Source organism: Phascolarctos cinereus, unplaced genomic scaffold, assembly GCF_003287225.1.
Source record: "Phascolarctos cinereus isolate Bilbo 61053 unplaced genomic scaffold, phaCin_HiC Scaffold_5;HRSCAF=322, whole genome shotgun sequence".
In the NCBI taxonomy this organism is placed as follows: Eukaryota; Metazoa; Chordata; class Mammalia; order Diprotodontia; family Phascolarctidae; genus Phascolarctos; species Phascolarctos cinereus.
In genome coordinates, this window is record NW_027555958.1 from 363,899,387 (window position 1) to 363,922,185 (window position 22,799).

The 22,799-nt window shown below is 38.2% G+C and overlaps 1 protein-coding gene across 1 annotated transcript in view; it reads left to right on the top strand.

Moving 5' to 3' along the window:
- Nucleotides 1–22,799, top strand: part of USH2A (usherin) — a 962,202-nt gene that overhangs the window by 59,189 nt on the left and 880,214 nt on the right. Inside the window, 1 exon segment of the mRNA XM_020982269.2 lies at nt 13,752–13,884. Coding sequence (XP_020837928.1) covers nt 13,752–13,884 — 133 coding nt within the window.

Here is a 22,799-nt window from a genome sequence, read left to right on the forward strand (position 1 = left end):
TTATTAGCCTGCTGAGAAACTGCTCGTTCAGTGACAGAACTGAAGGCTTCACTTTGGGGTTCCTGCCCTGGAGACTGGCTAAAAGCTGCAATGTCTCAGTTCCCTAGCTCTACTCGTGGGGTCTGAGCCCTACTGCTGGTGCTTGCTTCTGAATACAAGCTAGGGCCTGTGACCTCTCCTTAACTTTGGGTGTAAGTCTCTTCCCTAGTCTGCTCTGGAATTGTTACCTGGAGCTGAATAACGGGTAACAGAGCTTCCAATGGTACTTATTCCTGTACCCTGAACAAGGTCAAACTTGATACGGGGTCTTGGACCTCTTTTTGGTCTTCAATAGTCCTTAGGTACTGGAATGCTCTAAAAGTGCTTCTGGTCAGACTCTGTCCCCAATGGTCACAAACCTCTTTGACTATCTTCCTATGTTGATGTGGGATGGACAAATGACTGCTTTTTTCTTTCCTTCTGCCCCTCCCCCTTTCCTTTTCCTTCCCTGCCCATCAGGATTTGGTCTTGTACATTTTTCAGCTCTGCTGGGAAAAATCTGAGGAGGGAATTAACTGTATTTCTTCCTGTTCTTCCTCTCTCTCAGTTCCACTAGTTCCTTTGTTTTTCACATCCTACTCTTCTATAGTACTTTACAGCTCTTATGTTTATAGTCTCAGAAATGGTCATCACAATTTTGTCCTTAGCATCCTGAACTTTTGAGGAAAAGTGCTGTGTAAACCTAATATGATAATCCAAGGTCCAAGGTTCCAGTTTGGATTAGCCAGTTTGATTCTAGAGACATAACCCCAAAGGAATAAATTTTTCTTTTTGACTTGTCTTCCCTACTCTGGGGGATTTTATTCAGGAGAAATTTCTAACATGAAACTTTCCCCAAGTGTCAGTAACATGGTCCCCAGCTCAATGTACAATGTGGGTATTGTGTATGGAACAACTATTCCATCCACCTCACAAAATGCATAAGGACTCAGGAGGAGCCCATGTGCAAACATAGAGACACACTCCAATACCCTATTAGACTCTTCCAGGAGGGAAAGATTTTAGGAACTGCTAAACAAACACGCCCTAGTGACCTGCACTATTTCGGCAACTTACAGCAATGATAGGGAATCATTGGTAAATCTCAGATCTCCTGTTCACCTCTCCCATACTGTAAGGTCTGGCCTCAGGCCTCCAGTTGCAGGGATGATGTTGGTATTCCTCTTTGCTTTCCATAATGTGGAAGAAGTCTTCCCTAAACAGAAGGCTCATGCTTAAACTCTCAAATTTGGGCATTTTTGTACTTGGGATTATTTGTGGTAATCTTCAAAGCTGAGGAAATCTATTCTTGGGCATCTCTGGTCTTTGCCCACAATGTAGGTATATAGCTACCACTGTCATGTGCCTATGTATGACTACCAGCAATATGTCAGTCGCTCCTGTGCCTTAAGCATGTGAAGTCCATTCTCAGTCCAGTCCAAGTACAGACTCTGTGCTGAAGTCTTCACTGGTTATGAAAATCAGGGTCTCCCTTTTAACTAATAATAGCAATTTACTCCAATATTTAAATAACATTAGCTACTCTCATTGCACTTGCATAAATGGTCACTACTTTTGCAAGGGAATGTACAATGAATATTTTTTTAAGAGGGTTGGGAAGAACATCATGAATGTAAAGTTAAGTTGCAAGTAAAAGACAATGGGCTGAATTCTATTATTTGTTGTAACATCATCCAGAAAGTGCTTTATTCCCTCTTGTAACCAGTGGTCTGTGTCTCTGTATTATCAATTTTCCCCAATTTGTGACCACATTCTCTGTTGTTGTCACCAGTGATTTGCGATTTGTTCTCCCAATTAGATAGCTAGATGGCAGAGTGGATAGAGTCCATTACTTCCTGAGTACAGTCAGGAAGACATGAATTCAAATCTGGCCTTAGACATTTACTAGCTATCAGACCCCAGTCAAGTCACTTAGTCTCTGTCTCTTCATCTGTAAAATGGGGATAATATCACCTGCCTCCCAAGTGTTGGGAAGATCAAATGAAGACAATATTTGTAAAGGTCTTTGCAAATCTTACAGGGCTATGTAGATTCTGGCTCTTCAATTAAGGTAATCAAAGGCTCCTTAAACCTATTACTTTTATTTTCTGGAAAACAAAGACAACTTTTGATGCTCATTCCATTTCTCCTTTGCTCTCCCCTGAACCACACCATTTTGGCACATGAGAAACTCTTAGATGTGGTGAAATTAGCCTGAGCCAGAAAAAAAAAAAGTGATTGTTTTACTCACATCCCACCTACTGTGTAAATGGTATTTTATGACCACTTGGTGCTCCCCATGGGAAAGCCTCGTCACTCAAACTCACAACCTAAAAGTTGTCCTTGACTTCTCACTTTCTCTAACCCCTCATATCAAATCTCTTGCCACGGCTTACTGATCTTTGTCATGTGCCTCTAATATACCTCTTTCTCTCTGATACTGTCACTATCTGGGTCTGGACTACTATAGTAGTCTGCCACTGGTCTTCCTGCTACAAATTTCTCTCCACACCAGTCTGTCCTCCACACAGCTGTCAAAATGATCTTCCCAAGAAGATCTGACCATAATCATTTCCCTCCTATTTAATAAACTCCAGTGGTTCCTTATTGCTTTTAGGATCAAATATAAAATCCTGTGTTTAGCTTTTAAAGCCCTTCATAATCTGACCCCTTTCTATCTTTCTAGTCTTCTAACTCCTTACTCCCCTCTACACACTGCAATCCAGTAACACTGGTTTGCTTTTCCTCGCACAAGACATTCCGTCTACCAACTGTGGGCACTTTCACTGGATATCCCCCATGTCTGAAAATCTCTTCCTTCCCCACCCTGCCTCCTTGCTTTCTTCTAGTGCCAGCTAAAATTCTACCTTCTATGTGAAATTTTTCCTAATCCCCCTTAATTCTAATGACTTCCCTCTGTTGATTATTTCCAATTTATCCCGTGTGTAGCTTGTTTGTACATAATTGTTTGCATGTTGTCTTCCCTATTAGATGGTCAGCTTTTTGAGAGAGGGGATTGTCATTTGCTTTTCTTTATACTCAACACTGTGCCTGGAACAAAGCAGATATCAAATAAATCTTGATTAACACGAGATGGGAAAGTTGGGGCTAAATAAATATGCAATATGATGAGAAATATGAAAAGGTCTTTAAAGATTAGTTTTATCAGTCAACAAGCATTTATTAAGTGCTTGCTATGTGCCAGACACTCTGCTAAACCCTTGGGTTAAAAAAAGAAGGCAAAATCCTGCTCTTAAGGAACCCACATTCTAATGGGAGAAATAACTCAGTTACATACCAGATATATACGGAATAGATGAAGGTAACCTGAAAGGGCCACTTTCAAATCAGTACTCATTTCTGATCTGATAGTTGGAAGGAAACCTCTTGATATGAAATACTAAAATGGTTATAAAAGTAATTCATTTTTTCTTGGTCCAGGAAAGCAGCAACATTTCACTCAGATTCAAAGTCTTGTGGGGATTAGGAAAAGGAAGATGTTAGCTGTGTGTTCCTTATTTGACGGATAAATAAAGTGATACTTATAGTTTCCTGGGCTGACAGACTTCTAACCTTCAAAAGAATAAATATTTGCTAGTACCATTTTTTCAACCAAAGTAAAAGGGCACGTCACTCCCTCACTGGATGAACAGTAACTACTCATACCATTATTATCCTGCATGCCTTAGGGCATAGAGCAAACCCTTCAAGGAAGGGTCATTGTGAAGACCTTTCTTTCAGTTCCAGAATTTTTTTTTTAAGAATAAGACAATTCAAAACACACTGCATGATGCTTTGCTGTGAGAGAGGTTAAAGGGATGCATAGTCTTCCTTTGGCCTGAGATTTTTCCCTTCGTTTAGTTTATCAGAAATATTTTAATAAGTTTTTCTCAGTACTGGGTATTGGAGCTGAAAAAAAATCTAATAAGACATAGAATGGCTGGATGATAAGTACTTATGGTAAATCATGTATTTCTTTTAAGTATATAAAACTTAGACATAAGCCATTTATTATTTAATGGAATATAAAGACTCAGTATCCCATCTTCTTCTTTTGTTCAAGGTTTTATCAGAGGTAATTCATGCATAGTAAAAATGGGAGTTTTAACTCAGTTTTGTTTGTATGGCAAGACTTAGTTTCTACTTAAGGCAGCTGCTCAGAATCTTAAAGACATCTAGTGAATATTGGCAGGAAGTTTGAGTGCTGGATAGTATGCAGAAATGATTTCCTATATATCCATGCACATGTCAAGTGTTTGAATGATAGCACTTCTGACTTTGGGTCAGTAGTGAGTTCACAGCTCTTACCAGCCCTTTGGCTTCCTTCCTGAGAGTGTAAGGGAGGATTCAACATCCATCATTTTCATCCTTTCTTTATTCTCTGAGATCTGTGAATGTTCTATCTGGTTCCGTGCTTTTTAAATGGAAGAGAAGAAAGTGGAGGGGATTTGGATAAAGATTAAAAAGGATTATTCTAAAGCAATTGTAAAGAAAATAGGGGAAAGATAAAGGAATTATGAGAAAAGGATCATAGATTTAAAACTAGAAAGGTTCTCAGAGACAATCATGTCCAATTCCTTTATTTTATAGAAGAATCAAAATGAAGTCAACAAAAAAATTATTAGGTGCCTACTGTGTGCTAGCTGGGCAGCTAGGTGGTGCGGTGGATAGAGTGACAGCCTTGGAGTCAGGATGACTCATATCTTTGACTTCAAATCTGGCCTCAGATACTAATTAGCTGTGTGATCCTGGGCAAGTCACTTAACCATATTTGCCTTGGTATTCTCATTTGTAAAATGAGCTGGAAAAGGAAATGGCAAACTACTCCAGTATCTTTGCCAAGAAAACCCTAAAAGGGGTCACAAAGAGTCAGACACAACTGAAAAACAACTGAACAATCCTTAGCACAGTTGCTGTGCTAAATCCTTAGGGATACAAAGAAAGGCAAAAATAGTTCCTTCCTTCAAGGAGCTCACAATCTAATGGGGGAGACAACATGCGAACAGCTATGTACAAGCAAAATATCCATAGGATAAATAAGAGAGAGTCTTAGAGGGAAGGCATTAACATTAATGAGGAATAGAAAAGGCTTCATGCAGAAGATGGGATTTTAGCTTATACTTGAAGAAAGCCAGGGAAGAGAGGAAGCAGAGCTAAGGAGGGAGAGAAATTCAGGCATGGAGAACTGCAATACAGATGGAATATCTTGTGCCAGGAATAATCAAGGCTTGCTAGAGTCCACTGGATCTCAGAGTGATCAACTGAATTGGAAACTGAGGCCTTTAAAGGTTAAATGACTTGCTAAAGATACTAAGTGGTGGAGGCTGTGTGCTAAGCATCATACTAAGCTCTTAACAAATGTCTTATTTGATCCTGGTAACAACACTGTGAGGTAGATGATGTTATTATTGCCATTTTACAGAGAGAAGGCAAGTAGGGTTAAGTGACTTGCCTAAGGTCCCACAGCTAGTAAGTGTCTGAGGTCAGATGTGGACTCTGGTCTTCTTGACTCCAGGCCCAGGATTCTTTCCACTGTGCCAGAGAAATCAATAAGTCGATGGCTTACCTTTATGAAAAGCTCATCCTTTATGAGCAAGAGGAAATGACAAGGGGAATTACTATTTTGGACCTGTTTATATATACCTACATAAATGTATATATACAGACTTACGTAACACATGAGTGTGTAAACACAGAGTATCTTTGCATCTTCCACTGTTCTTTACATTTTGTGATGTATAGGGCCTTATCTTATCTAAACTTTTTATCTCTTCCAGTGAATAGTGGAATGCTTTGTAAACAATAGGTGCTTAATAGATATTTGTTGAATGTCTGAATAAATGTCTCATCATTTATATTTATATAACCTTTAAGGGCAAATATCAGGACCTTTCTGCCTTGGTTATGACCCACAGTGCCTAACACGATATTTGGTACACCGTTGTTTCAGCAGCATCAGACTCTTCATGACTCCATTTTGAATTTTTTTTGGCAAAAAATGCTGGAGTGGTTTGCCATTTTCTTCTCCAGCTCATTTTACAGATGAGGGAACTGAAGTAAACAGAATTAAGTGACTTGCCCAGAGTCACACAGCTAGTGTCTGAGGCCAGATTTGAAGTCAAGAAGATGAGTCTTCCTGGTTCCAAACCCAGTGCTCTATCCACTATGCCACCTAGCTGTCCTGTGGGAACATTACTTTCCCTCCAAGAATGTAGCATGGCTTTGTAATGTCCTTTTCTATAGGGTGATGAAAGACAATTGAATTTGAATAATTAGGAACTGAGCTTTGGCAAGTCTCTAGATCACAGCTCATCTCTGTGGGGGCATTGCAACATTTATTTCAGAATAGAGTTGATCATGTTGTCCTCCTGATGTTTACACTATTCTCCTGTGGCTCTGTTCTTCATCCATTGACATACTCTCCACTGCTTAGCAGAAGAGACTGTGGGAGCGTGGTGTAAGGAAGCACATTTTTCTGATGTAGCATGCTTCTGAACTAGAAGGGATCAATAGAGTCCATTACAGAGACCTAAAGGTGACCCAATCAAAATGGTAGCAAATTGAAAATGAGATGCCAACAGAATGAAGCCTAGAGAATGACCTGACATCCTATCTCTTCTTTCCAAAGTATCTTCATACTGCTTTAATTGGGATTTAAGGACTTCCTAGATACTGTTACTAGTCCTACCTAATCATGCATTTAAGATATACCATCCACATTTTTCCACGCTTGCCTCAAACCCTAACCTAGTGAAGTGCAAGAGATAGGTGGGGAGTTTTTTTCTCTAACAAATCAGAAACTCTATCTTGCATATTCCTATCCCCTTTGATATCTGGCAAGGGGATCATCAGAATGAGCTATTGCCAGAAGCAGAACTGCCACCTTAGCCTTCATTATATATCGAGCACTATGATCAGAATTGTAAAGTGGTCCAGAGATACTTAAAGCATGAAATGTGTTGCAAAAATCCAAAGCAATTTTTATCTTATTAATATAAAGAGATTTGGGCAGGGGTGGCAGCAATGGGGAAAAAACAGTCATAAGATCATCATTAGTCATTGTTTTGTTTTTTTAAGGTTAAAAAAAAGCAAGCATACCTTATCTTCCTAAAACTTGGCACACATGACACCGAATTCTTCTAGTAAGCAAATTTGTGATAAGTTGATAAAAAAAAAAGGTCCTGAACTCTTGACTATAGATATAATACAGTGGAAGAAGAAAATCAAAAAACATGCTTTCTATTGACTCAAAATAAAGGTGCACTTAAACTTGTAAAAGACAACATTTTTATTTGAATGATATGACAGAACTGTCACAGGCGTGTTACCTGCTATAAAGAAAGCCTAAGAATTATTACCTTTATTAGACCAGTGACACTGAGCTTTCTGCCATACATTTCTAACTTCTGTCCCTCTACAGAGACAATTTTCTTTTCTTAAATAAACTGTCATGGTAGTGTTAATATATTGTTGGCTCTCTCATACTCGGAGAATACTGCTGATATAAAACATGTATATGTTAGATTGGTAATAGTATCTTTAGTGTAGCTGACTAGAACAAATGTGTTTCCCTCATGGCTGTGCTAATGTGATAAAGGAAAATTGGCTGTTCATCAGCTTTTGGCTGGGCAAAGACAGTAGAGATGGAGCCACATTCTTTTTTATGCATTAATACCACCGAGAACTTTTCACTAGTTATATTTCATGTGCCTGCATGTTGTACAAAGATGTTGTAAAACATGAGATAATGCTACAAATAACAAAGTGGAAAAGCCTGTATCTTTTATAATGATAACAGTCAAACACCAAATGACAGTAACAGGCTGTAAAAAAATGGGATGCAAAAAAGGCAGTATAACTGTCCCCCCCCCCATGCAACTTCATGTATGTGAAAGATTTTTTTTCCCCTGAGAATTAAATAAAATCTAGCGTTTGGGTCACTGATATTTAAAGAAAGAAAGTGGTGAAAATTAAAGGGGTTCAGTTGGACTAGACAAAAGGCACATTGGATAACTGTGGGGAAAGCTGTTGTTGCTAGTAATTATGATTCTAAGTCTATAGCATGTTTTTTTTCTCTTAAGGAGAAAAGACCCTTATAATAATTGAAGTCATGATCTTATAGACAAATAATTAACTGTTTCTGTTGATCAATTTGGCAAGGCTTTAGTAATAGTGGGGTAGTATCTAGATTGCTCATGTTTGATTTTCTAAAATCAAATCTTCAGGGTCAAACCTTGCAATTGTCTGGTATTACATTATCTCTGAAGCCTTTTGTTTGTCCTCTTCAGACCCTTTGTTCATAGGGACACTGTGATTTCTATTTATATTTCAGTCAAGAAGATTTAGTCCCATAGGAGATCTGTACAGACCAAAGCTGTGTCTATATCATATTAAAACAGCCAGTCAGTTTAGTTAAAAAATTCAGCCAGTCATTTGGGTGTTTTGTGTACACTAGACCCAAGAACTTTATCAGGATGATTTTTCAGCCAAATTAAATAGATATTAGAGGTTGTGTATTATTGTGGAATTTTCTTTCATTTTCTTTTCATTAACTTTGCACATAGAAGGTACTTAGTAAATTCTTATTATGCCACTGCCCAAAGCACTCTAATTTATCTTTTTTCTCCTTATACAATACAGTTAATTTGCTTGGTTACTAGAAATGTCAAATACATACATACGTACATACACCCACACACATACACATATATTGCTATTGAAGGCACATCCAGAACTAGCATAACATAGGAAACAGAGATCCAGCCTTGGAATGAGGAAGGCTTGGGTTAAAGTTTTGCCTCTGGCATGCACTAGCTGTGTGAGCTTAAATAAATCACTCAACTTTTCAAGGCCCCAGGCAACCCTTTAAGAGTCCTAGCACTAGAATTTGGAGTCCAGAAGACCTGAGTTTGAATTCAGGACTCGGACACTTACTCACTGGGCAAGTCACTTAACTTCTCTGTGTCTCAGTTTTCCCATCTGTAAAATGGGGTTAATAGTAGCATGTAATTGTAAGGATCAATGACTTAACATGCAAAGTGTTTTGTAAACATTAAGTGCTATCTAAATGCTGGCTATTATTATTACTGTGAGTTACCGATCCTCACTGAAGGAAATTTCTACACTGAAATCAGAGGTATATATAGATGAGAGAGAGAGACAGAGAAAGACAGAGACAGTCCTCACTAACTTGCTGGAAATAAACCAAACAAAGGTTAATAATTCAAGAGCATTGTTTCATTTTTGGTGTGGATAAACTTGTGTGGGGAACTTCTTGGTGTGGAAATTCCTTCTACCAAGGTAGATTGACAACTACTAGGTTGCTTGGGGAACTAAGATGCAAAGGCAAGACTTGAAACTAGGTATTACAGGCTCCCTCTTCGTTATACTACACTGCTTCTCCAGAGATATTTCATATGAATCACTTAAATAGACTGATATCTAGTATTAATAATGCATTGGTGTTCTCCAGGCATATTATAGCTTTTTTTCCTGGGGTCTATTTAGAGTCTTAAAACTCTTTCTTCAATGTCTAGTTTGCCTTGGATCTTGATGCAGACAGTGCCACCAGCCTCTCCTGTCCTGAGGATGTGGGGGGATGCTGCTAGAATGCCAAAGAAAAAGTCCAAATCCTCCAGCCCTCCAAAGTTCATAAAGTCTTCCTCAGAACTCTGAGTAAGGGCAAGAAGGCTGCCTGAGGCTCACTCATTCACTGATGACTCACTTGGTTGGAATGGTTCTCTGCTTTTGAATACTCAATTCAAACTATCTTCCTGGGTTTTACATGCCCCATAAGGTGTTACCAGATTTCTTCAACCAATCTGAATTTACTTTCTGTGTAACATGACTTCATTAAATCCAATTTTTTTTAACCTAAAGACTTTGATTTGTTGATTGAGTCAATACAGATGTTCTCACTAAGTTAAGGTATTGGTGCATAGCATCTAGTTATTTAAAAAGTGTTGTTCAGTTGTGTCTGACTCTCCTTGACCCCAAATGAGGTGTTCTTGGCGAAGATACTGGAGTGGTTTGCCATTTCCTTCTCCAGCTCATTTTACAGATAAGGAAACTGAGGCAAACAGGGTTAAGTAACTTGCCTGAGTCACACAGCTAGTATCTGCATACAGATTTGAATTCGGGTCTTCAGACAGTAGGTCCAGCACTCTATCCACTCTGCCTACAAAAGCAGAATAGTATAGTAGGAAAAAAATGTTGGTCTTAGAGTCAGGAACACCTGATGAGGAAAGCTTTGGAGTCAGGAATCACTGATACCAATTGTCACATTCTACCTTCACCCTGAGTAAGTCATTTAACTTCTATAATGCCTCAGAGCACTGACTCTGGAGTCAGAGGACCTTCGGTTCAAGCTACTTTGTGTGACTTCATCAAGCCTGAACTCGGCCCTCAGTTTCCCTATCTGTCAAAGGAAGGGTTGATCAAGATGGCCTCCAATTTCTTCCTATGATTTATCTAGTAAATGACAGATGGGTTGGGATTTGCAGGAACAGAGGGAGTTCCAAACTTGGATGAATCCAGAGAATCCCCTTCCAGTATTTTATAAATTCAGGCAGTGATGTAAGCTCTTCAGTCATTGAAACATTTATTAAAGACTACGCAGTGTTTACTGGCAAAATGATAATTAAGACATGGTTCTGGACTAACGAATATTATAATTTAATTTGTTACAAGTAATAATACATACCTAAATGTAAATAATGCCAATGAGCAATATTGTTTTAGTGGCTTCTACACCTTACATATGTAAGTGTGAATAGTTTTTACAACTTTCCAATTGTATACTTTTTTAGTTGTTCCTTGCAACAATCTTCTGAAAAATCTGGACAACTAATCTGATTTGCATTTTGTAGCTGAGAAAATGGAAAAAGAAAGTTTTAAAATTGTGATCGAATAGAAGGAGCACTGGATTTGGAACCCGAAAACCTACAGGGGAATTTCTTCTTTATTGCCTATTGTGTGATTTTTTGCTGGCCCTTCTTTAATATGATGTTCCCGAATTATCTGTCCTGGGCCATCTTCTCCTCTTGCTAAACTCTCACTTGGGGACCTTATCAGTTCCTATTTATATTAATTCTTATCTCCTTGAAGATGACTCCCATATTGACACACTTTAGTGTCTCCCCTGAGCTCCAGGCCTGCATTACTAATTACCTATTGGATATTTCAAACTAATCACGTATGTATCAAACTCATCATATAATAAATAATCATTATCTTTCTCCACTAACCCTCCACTCTTCCAAAATTTTATATTTTTGTTGAGTATTCCACTCCACTCAAATATCTTGTGTTAATTTTATAGATATATTCTGTAGTTATACACTGTAACTGTATATAGTAAACTTCTCTACTGTATATAGTAGCATAAAATATAACACACATAATGTTAATTTGTGGTTTTCTAAGTCACTATGTGGCCAAAGGTATCCATTTCTATTTGAGTTTGACAACATTGATTTAGACTTATCTTTTCTATAGGAATACATTTTAAGTGATGGCTCACTCCACCCTGCATTTGCTACCTTGCCTGATGTTTCAACTGGAATGAGATACTCCCTGGTATACCCCAACCCCAATCTCCTCTCCCTGTTCTGTCCTGCCTCCTGTTGTGTGTTGTCTTCTCTCTTTATATTTAGCTCCTTGAGGGAAGGGACTGTCTTCTTATTTTTATTAATTTATTTTATCAACGATCACTTCCATAAGCTTTTGAGTTTTAAATTTTTCTCTCCCTCCCTCCCCACAATGGCACACAATCTGATATATGTTATACATGTACATTCTTATTAAACATAATTTCATATTAGTGATGTTGTAAGGAAGAATTAGAACCAATAGGACGAACCACCAGAAAGAGGAAACAAAACAAAACAGAAGAAAAAAATAGCAAGTAGTATGCTTCGATCTGCATTCAAACTCCATAGGTTCTTTCTTCTTTGTGGATAGCATTTTCCATCATGGGGCCTTTGGAGATGTCTTAGATTCTTGTATTGCTGAGAAGAGCTAAGTCTATCCAAGTTAGTCATCACACAACATGGCTGTTATTGTGCACAATGTTCGTTCTCCTGGTTCTGCTCACTTCACTCAGCATCAATCCATACAAGTCTTTCCAGGTTTTTCTGAAGTCAGCCTGTTCATCATTTCTTATAGCACAATAGTATTCCATTACATTCATATACCACAACTTGCTCAGCCGTTCCCCAATTGATGGGCTTCCTCTCAATTTCCAATTCTTTGCCACCACAAAAAGAGCCGCTATAAATATTTTTGTACATGTGGGTCCTTTTCCCATTTGTATGATCTCTTTGAGATAGCTCTAGAAGTGCTATTGCTAGGTCAAAGGGTATGCAGGGACTGTCTTTTTATTAAGTGCCATTAGATTGTAAACTCTCTGAAGACAGGGATTATCTTTTTATTAATTGTATTCCTAGTGCTTATCAGAGTGCCTGACACACAGTAGGCACTTAAATGCTTATTGGATTAGACTGAATTACTCAACTCACTTTTATACTTTAACACAATTATGATTGCTGTAATTATTATCTATGAGTATGAATATAATTTGATAACACATTTAATTAAAAATAATAGGTAATATTTATATAGGGCTTTAGAGATTTGCAAAGCACTTTCACAAATATCATGAATGTCAGGTTAAGAGCCCTTGAATGAAAGATTTGCAAATTGTCATCTCTATATTATAGATGAAGAAACAGAGCTGCAGGGTGGAAGACGGAATGTAAGCACCTGCAGAGTGGGACTGATTCTTTCTTTGTTTCTTTGTTTCTTCCTTTTCTTTCTTCCTTTCTTTTCTTCCTTTCTTTTCTTCCTTTCTTTTCTTCCCTTCCTTCCTTCCTTCCTTCCTTCCTTCCTTCCTTCCTTCCTTCCTTCCTTCCTTCTTCCTTCCTTCCTTCCTTCCTTCCTTCCTTCCTTCCTTCCTTCCTTCCTTCCTTCCTTCCTTCCTTCCTTCCTTCCTTCCTTCCTTCCTTCCTTCCTTCCTTCCTTCCTTCCTTCCTTCCTTCCTTCCTTTCTTTCTTTCTTTCTTTCTTTCTTTCTTTCTTCTTTCTTTCTTTCTTTCTTTCTTTCTTTCTTTCTTTCTTTCTTTCTTTCTCCTCCATTGCTGAGCACATAGCAGATGCTTAATAAGTGATTACCAATTGATTAATTGTCCAATTTTCCTTTCAGGGACTCTGTTATTTTTAAAAAAAATATTTTAATATGTACAGTTAGGACTATATCATCTTAAAGTCTCTCTCAGGGCTAAATGCTATATTTTTGTGACATGTGTATAGTAAGTGATGGATCTGGGACTAGAACTTGGCTCTTTTGGATTCCTAATTCCATGCCTTTTAAAATTTTTTTTTAATTTTTAATTTTAATTTTTAATTTTTCTTTATTTTTATTTTATTTAAAAATTTTTTTTATTCCATTCCTTTTTCCATTACACTGTCTAATTTATGCATTGTCTGAGCCAATCCACTTTGCTTTCCCTGAATTTTTCCATCTGATCCCTAAATTTCTTAAAGTGATAGGATAAATATGAAAACAAACACATTTTCCAAGACTGTGCTGCTGAAAAGCATCTGTGTATTCACCTGAATTAGACATTGACAGTTCAGGTTGTTGATGAATGTTATTGACTAGATAGCTAAATTAGTCTCTCACCTCAAATTATTATTTTAAGAAATTAAAAATGACTAATGGTGATTTCTTTTTAGGTGCATCACACAAAAATCAGTTTCTTCATCAATGGTTTGGAAGATGACCATACGGCTTTTGATGTAAAAACTCTTAGTGGTGAAGTTACAGATCTTGCCCCTGGGGCTGTGAGAATTGGACAAAGTTCAAATGGTAAGTTTCAGAACTTCAGGGCTATTATGTTGCATTCGACCTATGTTTTCTTGAAAAAAAAAAGTGTCACTCAAATCATATTTTAAAGACTGTGAGTCTGGATGCTTAACCACACTCTGATATGAATGCTTTTGTGAAAGAGAACTCTTTTGTAATGTAAATAAATATCTGTTTGGTTTTACTTGTAGAGATTTCTTAAAATGGGGTTTATCATGATTTAGGAAATAGGAACAGGTCTTACTAGTTTTATGGTGAACCAAGTGATTGTTAAATTTTTTTTTTTGCATATTAAGGAGAAATTGGATGATATTTTGCCAATTCAGTCGCATTTGAAGTATTAGATCATTATCTAGAAATATCAAAGTTTTTAGTTTGACTATGTGTTTCCTCAGGTTTGGGCAAACTTAGGCAAATGAGCTGCTGGCAAATGGTTAACAACTGGTTCTTTGGGAGAAAAATATACACAGCACACACACATAAGTTTTATCTGCATTATTAACATTTCATGTATCACTTTCCAAAACCTAGGCAATCAATAAAATAATGAGTCAAGCTCTGATTTTTTTTTTTGCTGATTTCTGAGATGTAAATGTACACATTGAAAACTGAACAATTGACTCGGCATAGTTAGTTTGAGAGGGCTCCAGCACAGTCCTGCTTGCATTCCCCTCAGGTCTCTGCAAGAATTATCCTTCTTGGACTTCAGATGATTTGGCCCAAGTGGTCCTTCCATTTCAGCCTTCTTTTGGTGTTGGAGAGCTCTGGTATGGAGAAATCTCCCTCCCACTCTTACCTTTTTGGAGGAACTAGACCAGAGACATCACACCTGAGGTCAGCAAAACTCCCTAGTGCTGCCTGAACCAGATCAAAATATCATTGTGAAATGTTTAACAACAACAATAACAACAACAAAAATACAAATAAAAATACAACATACATAATGTCAATTTGTGGTTTTCTAAGTTAGTGGCAGCCAGCAGGTATCCATTTTCTATTTGAGTTTGACGCCACAAATCTCAACCCATCCTTTCTGTAAGAATAGTTTTTAAGTGACTGCTCACCTCACTTCTATGCCTGGATCACAATTATGATTATTGTAATTATTATCTCTGGTATAAACAGTAATTTGATAATATGATAAAAATATTAATAGCTAACATTGATGTAGGGCTCTAAGGATTGCAAAATACTTTTACAAATATCACAGATGCTTTGCAAATTGCTGTCTTCACAAGTCTGTGCATTAAGTAATAGAAGTATTGGCTCTAGTTTATAGTCAAAGAAACCGAGGCATAGGTAGGTTAAATGACTTGCCCCATGGTTACACTGTGGATAGAATCTTGAACTTGGATCAAGAATATCAAATTTCAGAATATCAAATTTGCATCCCACCTCTGATACTAATAAGCTTTGTGACCATGGGCAAATCACTTATTCTCTCTGAACCTCAGTTTCCTAATCTGTAGAATAGGAATAATACCTTTGACATCTACTTCACAGGGTCATTGTAGGGACCAAATGAGATGTGTGTGAAAAGGTCTTTGGAAAGGTTCAAGTACTGTAGTTATTATTGCTTTTCTTGCGTGTCTTGACTCCAAGTCCAGTAATTTTCCATCACACCATATTGCTTTATTATGAAATTAATTTCTCTACCTGATACCCTAGACTGGCTTCAGGGTCCCCTTTTCTCAGAGGGCTAGGTAGCCATCGAGAGACTATATGGTCTAGTTTCCCTCTTTCCTCTATGTGTTTATTAGCATTTTTTTCTTCCTTTACAAAGCCTGTACCATTTGATGCTCTTGACTTTCTTTGTGTACCCAGAACTTAGCACAGCACAGTGCTTGGCACATAGTAATGGCTTAAAAAAATGCCAGTTGACACATTGACTTCCTATCAAGTTCTTATTTCTGGCTTCTGGGCAGCTTGTTCATTAGAAGAATCCTGATAACGGATACAACTCGTATCCAGTCCACAGTGGACAGCTTTCCTTGGCTTAACTTATGCTCCACTCAGCTCCCTACCTTGTTTTGAGGGTACTGACTCACTCCAAGCTCCCTCTTCTAGGGAAGAGAACTGTTTTTTAGATTCTATGTTTCATAATCACTAAAAAAAAAAGTGTGTTGAATACAGCTCATTATATCAGCATATTCTGAATGAATGGGTAAAAAAGCACTTTTAAACACATACTATGACCCAAGCACTGTGCTAGGTACTGAGGATATAGATAAATACAAAAGCAAAGTCTCTGTTCTGAAGGAGCTAATATGGGGGGACAATACACATGGAATTGTGCAGGGATGATGAGTTGGGCCATGGGAGATTAGATTGACACACCCCTTCCAGGAACAATGGTTCAGTTGATGTGGTCATGATTTCCCTTCCTCTCTCCACCCCAAACCCATAAAGAGAGACCCTACTACCACAATAACAAATTAAATAATGTAAGTCTTTTCTAAATGTAGTTTCCACTAGTACTTTAAAGGGTTATAGTGCACCAAAGTGCTCCCCTCCGAACTTTTGATGGTTGGGTAATAAGATTTGTCTATTCTATGCTCCTTGGGATGACTAAGTTTTAATCCTTTCAATATACTAAATGTTGAACTAGCTCTTCAATACAGGAAGCATAGACTTTAATATGAAGTTGGTTTTCTTTTTTAATTGAATCAAGCAAAATTTAATCCTGATTCCTTGTTGCAAAATGCTTCTTTGGAAAATTTATTTTTATGTTTAGCTTTTTTTATTTTAAATATTAGGTCTCTGATGACTATAGTAGAAAAAAAGATATTTTAAAATACTTTTAATCTTTATCATTTTATAGGTACAGTTGTACCTACTGTATCTTTTCTCTAATTAGAGGTGGCACAGAGACTGGCTCATTACTTCTGCTTAATGAGCCAGGCTCCATGCCACCTCTCTAATCAGAAAAGAGATAGGTACAGAATGGTCCTATGGACTTATTATAAATCATTCTTTTTTTTATCAAAAAAATTAAGTCACTGCTCTCCATACTTTTGTCCATATCCAAGATGGTTTCATTCAGGAGAGGTAATTGTGCAAGAGAGATCACTGTGAGCTGAATTAAGTGAGCTCTCATGCAATTCAGAACCGGCTGTCTTTGCCTCAATGCTTACACTGTCTCACACAGAAGTAGCTCAGATGATGGCCTATGGCCAGTTCCTCCCACACTTCTGATCAGGATGTGTCCTCCCTTTCTATCTGGGAAGCCACTGTGCTGTGGTACGAGTCAGGCACCTCACTTCAGTCCCCAGTTTCTGGAACTGGGCCTGACAGTGACTGGGATTTCTACATGTGAGTTCCTAGATGGTTCTTAGAAGGTACTATTTTTGAAATGAGCAAGAACAAAGATTTTTTGTTGTTGCTGCTGCTGCAGTTTTAACACAGCCTTCTGTGACAATTACCCCCAAAAAGTAAACAATTTATATTTCCCTGCAACTTCATTATTAGGAGAGTTCCATTTAGTCATGTTAATTTTTGTTTTATATATGTGTGTGTGTGTGTGTGTGTGTGTGTATTTTTTTTTTAGTCAGGGCAATTGGGATTAAGTGACTTGCCCAGGGTCACACAGCTGGTGTCAAGTGTCTGAGACTGGATTTGAACTCCGGTCCTCCTGACTCCAGGGCCATGCTCTATCTACTGTGCCATCTAGCTGCCCTCACATCTTTGTTATATTTGTGTAGAAAAACTGAGTCAGTCTAAAGCAACAGTTATTACTGTTAACAACAGCTGAAATTTTATATGAAGTGCTTCACTTAGCCATAGGGACTGGACCTGTGATTTCATTGATAGAGGAGAATGGCCAGGAATCCTCCTTCAGCAATTCAGGCCAGAATCTTCTCTGTAACTCATGGTTCTGCAGTTTTCTAGAGAGTTCTGAGGAGTAATGTGACTTTGTCTACGGTGTAACAGCTAGCGTGTGTCAGAGATGGAACTTAAACCTAGCTTTTCTTACCTGCAGGGACTGCTTTCTGTTAATTATGCCCCACTGCCTCCAGATGTTTTACATACATAATCTTGTTTGACTCTCACAGTATCCCTGTGAGGTAGGTGCTATTGTTATATCCATTTTTAAGGTGAGGAAACTGAGGTTCAGAGTGGGGAATTGCCTTGCCCAGGGTCATGCAGCTAGTAAGTGTCAGGAGAATTGTAAATACTGAGCCATTAATGACTCTCTTGGGTCTTCCTGGCTCCCAGTCCAGCTCACTATCAGCTATTTCTGATGTATTTTTAATATTCTATTTATTTCTATTATCCTATGTATTCCTATTTTTTAAAAATTCGTTCTTCCTATCCACTCTGCTTTCTAGGTCTAGACCTGTTTACTTGTGTCCAACCATGCATATGTACCAGGGGAACTCTGGTGATGAAATTGCAGTGAGCCTTGGGGATACTCACAGTATGGAAGTTTTCTCACAGTATGAATACAGTCACTTTCAGAGTTAGAAAGTTGAAACAGATGATGAAGAAATCTAATGATCAGATATGCATGTCTGTTGACTTCAGTTTTGCTTTGCAGATGGGAAGTTCTGTCATGTGAAGCCAGATCTTACATGGTATCTGGTTGAGAAAACCATTGATTTTCCATGAATCAAAAAAGTTAGTCCTGCTCGCAGTACCAGATGTTTATTAGAACACACAGAAGGAAATAACCCAGGAAGAAAAGATTAACATCCGCAACTACTTCCTCCTTCTTCTGGGTTCCCTATTCTCTGTTTGATCCAGCCCTACTAGTATTTTCCAAGTTCCTGAGATGGATGGTATCTGCCAGCCCTCCATTTGACCACAATTGTGCATGGTACATTCATCCCTTCTTTCCTCAGCAGAGAGAGGATTGGACTTTTTCAGAAGAAAGTTTTAGTAGAAAGCCAAGGAAAAAGGAAGCCCCTTAATTACAGAAATGTTTATTAATCAGTTTCTTATCCAAATCTAAATCAAATCTAGCCATAGATTGGCTTAATTGACATAGCGTTCCTCCATTCCTTTTATTTTCTTCAGCCCCTTATTCTGACATCTAGTCTCAGGTACTTTAACTCTCAGACTGTGGGAATTTCGATCCCCTTATGAGTTCCATCACCTGTTACAGGCCTACAACTCCCTTCTTTGAACTAGGTTACATTGTTCTGTGATTGGAAGCTATGCTAGCCTTCTAGGTAATTTCTAGAGTCCAGCTTAGGCTCCTTTCCTTGCTCCCGAATCCACTACATATATGTATATTCATCTATCTGCATATATGTGACTGTACAAAATAGGTATTATATAAGATAATTTAGGAGAGAAGGTAGTATCAGCTGGAGGAGGGGAAGGGGAGCTGAGGTTAGGAAAGCCTTCATTTACAAAATGGTGCTTGATCTGGGCCTTGCAGAAAATTAGGGATTTTGAGATGTGGAGGTGAGTTTGGAGTCCAAAGGTGAGTCTTCCTAACTCCAAGTGGGGCACTCTCTCCGCTGCACCACCTAGCTGCCCTAATGTAATATTTTCATAGTGAAATGAAAATCATATAATTTGAGGGAGAAGAGAGAACCGGTAAGAGGGGCCAGGAAAGCAAGTTTGAAAGAGACTATGAAGGGCTTTAATGCCAAGTTAAGTCAAGTAGTTTGCATTTTATCGTAGAGTTAGTCAATAATCCTTTATTAAATCTTACTATGTGCCAGGCACTATGCTAACTAAGCACTGGGGACACAAAGAAAAGCAGAAGACAGTCACTGCCCTCTTAAAGCTCACAATCTAATGGGGCAGACAGCAAATGAACAAATATGTACAAACAGGCTATATGCAGGATAAATAGGAAACAAGAGAGGGAAAGTACTAGGATTGAGGGGATAAAAAAGGCTTCCTATGGAAGATGGGATTTTAATTGGGACTTAAAGGAAGCCAGGGAAACCAGGAAGTGGTGATGAGGAGGGAGAACATTTTATTTTATTTTATTTATTTTTTAAAATTTATTTTGAATTATCAACAGTCACTTCCATAAGCTTTTGAGTTTTAAACTTTTCTCCCCTTCCCTCCCCGCCTCCCTCCCCAAGATGGCACACAATCTGATATAGGCTATACATATACATTCCTATTAAACATATTTTCATATTAATGATGTTGTAAGTAAGAATTAGAACCAATAGGAGGAACCACCAGAAAGAGGAAACAAAACACAACAGAAGAAAAAAAATAGCAAATAGTATGCTTCTATCTGCATTCAAACTCCATAGGTTCTTTCTTCTTTGTGGATAGCATTTTCCATCATGGGGCCTTTGGAGATGTCTTAGATTCTTGTATTGCTGAGAAGAGCTAAGTCTATCCAAGTTAGTCATCACACAACATGGCTGTTATTGTGCACAATGTTCATTCTCCTGGTTCTGCTCACTTCACTCAGCATCAATCCATACAAGTCTTTCCAGGTTTTTCTGAAGTCAGCCTGTTCATCATTTCTTATAGCACAATAGTATTCCATTACATTCATATACCACAACTTGCTCAGCCATTCCCTAATTGATGGGCTTCCTCTCAATTTCCAATTCTTTGCCACCACAAAAAGAACCGCTACAAATATTTTTATACATGTGGGTCCTTTTCCCGTTTTTATGATCTCTTTGGGATATAGCCCTAGAAGTGGTATTGCTGGGTCAAAGGTATGCACATTTTTATGGCCCTTTGGGTATAGTTCCAAATTGCTCTCCAAAATGGTTGGATCATTTCACAACTGAGGGAGAGAATTTTAGACATGAGAGAAAATGCCCAGAGTCAAGAGATGGAGTATTGTGTTCAGCAGCAAAAGAGACCAGTATCACTGGATCAAAAAGTGTGTGATAGGGAGTAAGGTGTGAAAAGACTACAAAGGTGGGCAGAGGGAGGACAAATTTATAAGGGCTTTGAATGCCAAACAGATGATTTTGTATTTTTATTGAGTGGAGAATGAACTCATCAGATCTTCATTTTAGGAAGCTGTTGAAAGTTCTTAAGAAAGGAAGTGACATGGTTAGACCTATACTTTAGGAAGTTTATTTTGGTAGCTGTGTGGATGATAGATTGGAGAAAGGAATATGAAAATGGGTGGACAAGTCCAGGTGAGAGGTGAGGAGTGTCTGAACTAGGGTAGTGGTTGTATCAGTCTGGAAATTGAGATGGAAGCAAGAGGTATGATAGACATAAAATAGAAAAGACTTGACAAAAAATCAGATAAGGAAAAGTAAGCGTGACTAAAGAACCAAACATGACTGAGGTGGCTATCTTGGGCAAGTGAAATAATCATGGTGTCCTCAGTGAAAAAAAAAATTTGGAAGACAGATGCATTTGTGAGAAAGAGGAGTCCTGTTTTAGACATGTCATTTGAGATGCCTATGAGGCATCCAAGTAGAAATGTCCACACAGTGATGCTGAACTAGAACTTAAAAGAAATCGGGGCTGGATGTATAAATTTGATACTAATCAATTATCAAGTCTTTTCTACCTCCAGGATATCTGTCTTGTCCATCCCATTTCCTCCCCTCACACGTAGAGATTTCAATTGGAAAAAGGTTCAATAAAAACTTCATCAAGGAAGCCACATTTAAGTTAAACTTGGAAGTATGAGCAGGATTTTAGCATGCAGAAATGTGACATGAATGGCACTCCAGATGAACAGAACAACATGAGCAGTGCCAGTGTCAGTACATTCAAAGAATGATGAATTATCTACTTTGGCTGGAGTATTACAGGGCACATGAAAGGAGAGAGAGTTTGTATGGAAAGTTGATGAACATCAGATCATGGAACGCACTGATGCCAGGCTAAGGAGTTTGGACTTCATTTAGTAGGCAATGGGGATCCACTGCAAATGTTTCATCTTGGAGGTACTGTGATCAGAGAGGGCCATCTCCAGTTGTCCTGACCTGTATTTGGTCACTGGACTCAGATGGCTTTGGAGGAGAAAGGGAGGCTGGTGACTACACAGCCCTCCCTCACTTAAATCCAATTCACTTGTAAGTCATGGCATCACCTTCCTGATGCCATGGTCCTCTTCAAACATGAAGGACAAACCACAACAAAAATAGCAAATGTGATCAGAACCTTAATAAGATTATTGTGGTAGTTCTGTGTATGACTAATTAGAGACGGGAGAGAATGGAAGTAGGTAGAGAAGTTAAGAAACTAATCAATGTAGAGTCACAGAATTTTGAATTGGAAGGAACTCTAGTGGCCAACTACTCCAAAGTGTGCCTGAAAGGAATGTTCATGGCAGCATAGTCAATAAGTAGTCTTCCAGCTTCTGATTTAAGAGCTTCAGTTTGGTCCAATACACCGCCCATTCCAGTTTTAGACAGCTTCAGGTGTTAGGGGGCATATACATGGGGGGAAGAGGGAGATATACATATGTATATATGTATATATATATATATATATATATATATATATATATATATATATGTGTGTGTGTGTGTATGCATGTACATGTGTATATATACATATATGTGTATTACAGACACACACACATATATGTGTGGGTATATGCCCCCATGCACTTACACACACACATGTATATATTTTTGGCCATCATGATAAAATTGCCACATGTAGTATCTCATTCTACTGCTCTCAGACCAAACACAGTGAGTTGAATCCTTTCCCCAGTCTGAATTCCTTCAAACGCTACTCTCCCATCCTGCCTCACAATGACAGAAGAAAATCATGAGTCTGGCTTTCAAGGGAACAAGACGGGAATGTTTAATTTAAGGTGCTAGTAGGTCATCTAGGTAGAGATAACAAGCAGGCAGTTGGAAATGAGACTCTTTGATTGGGAGAGAGGTTGGGGCTGGAAATAGATTTGGAAGTCTTTTACATAGAGTTAATAGAAGAAGCTGTGGGAATGGATAGAATCCTATAGGACAAGAGTGTAGAGATAAGAACAAGGCCCAGCATAGAGCCTT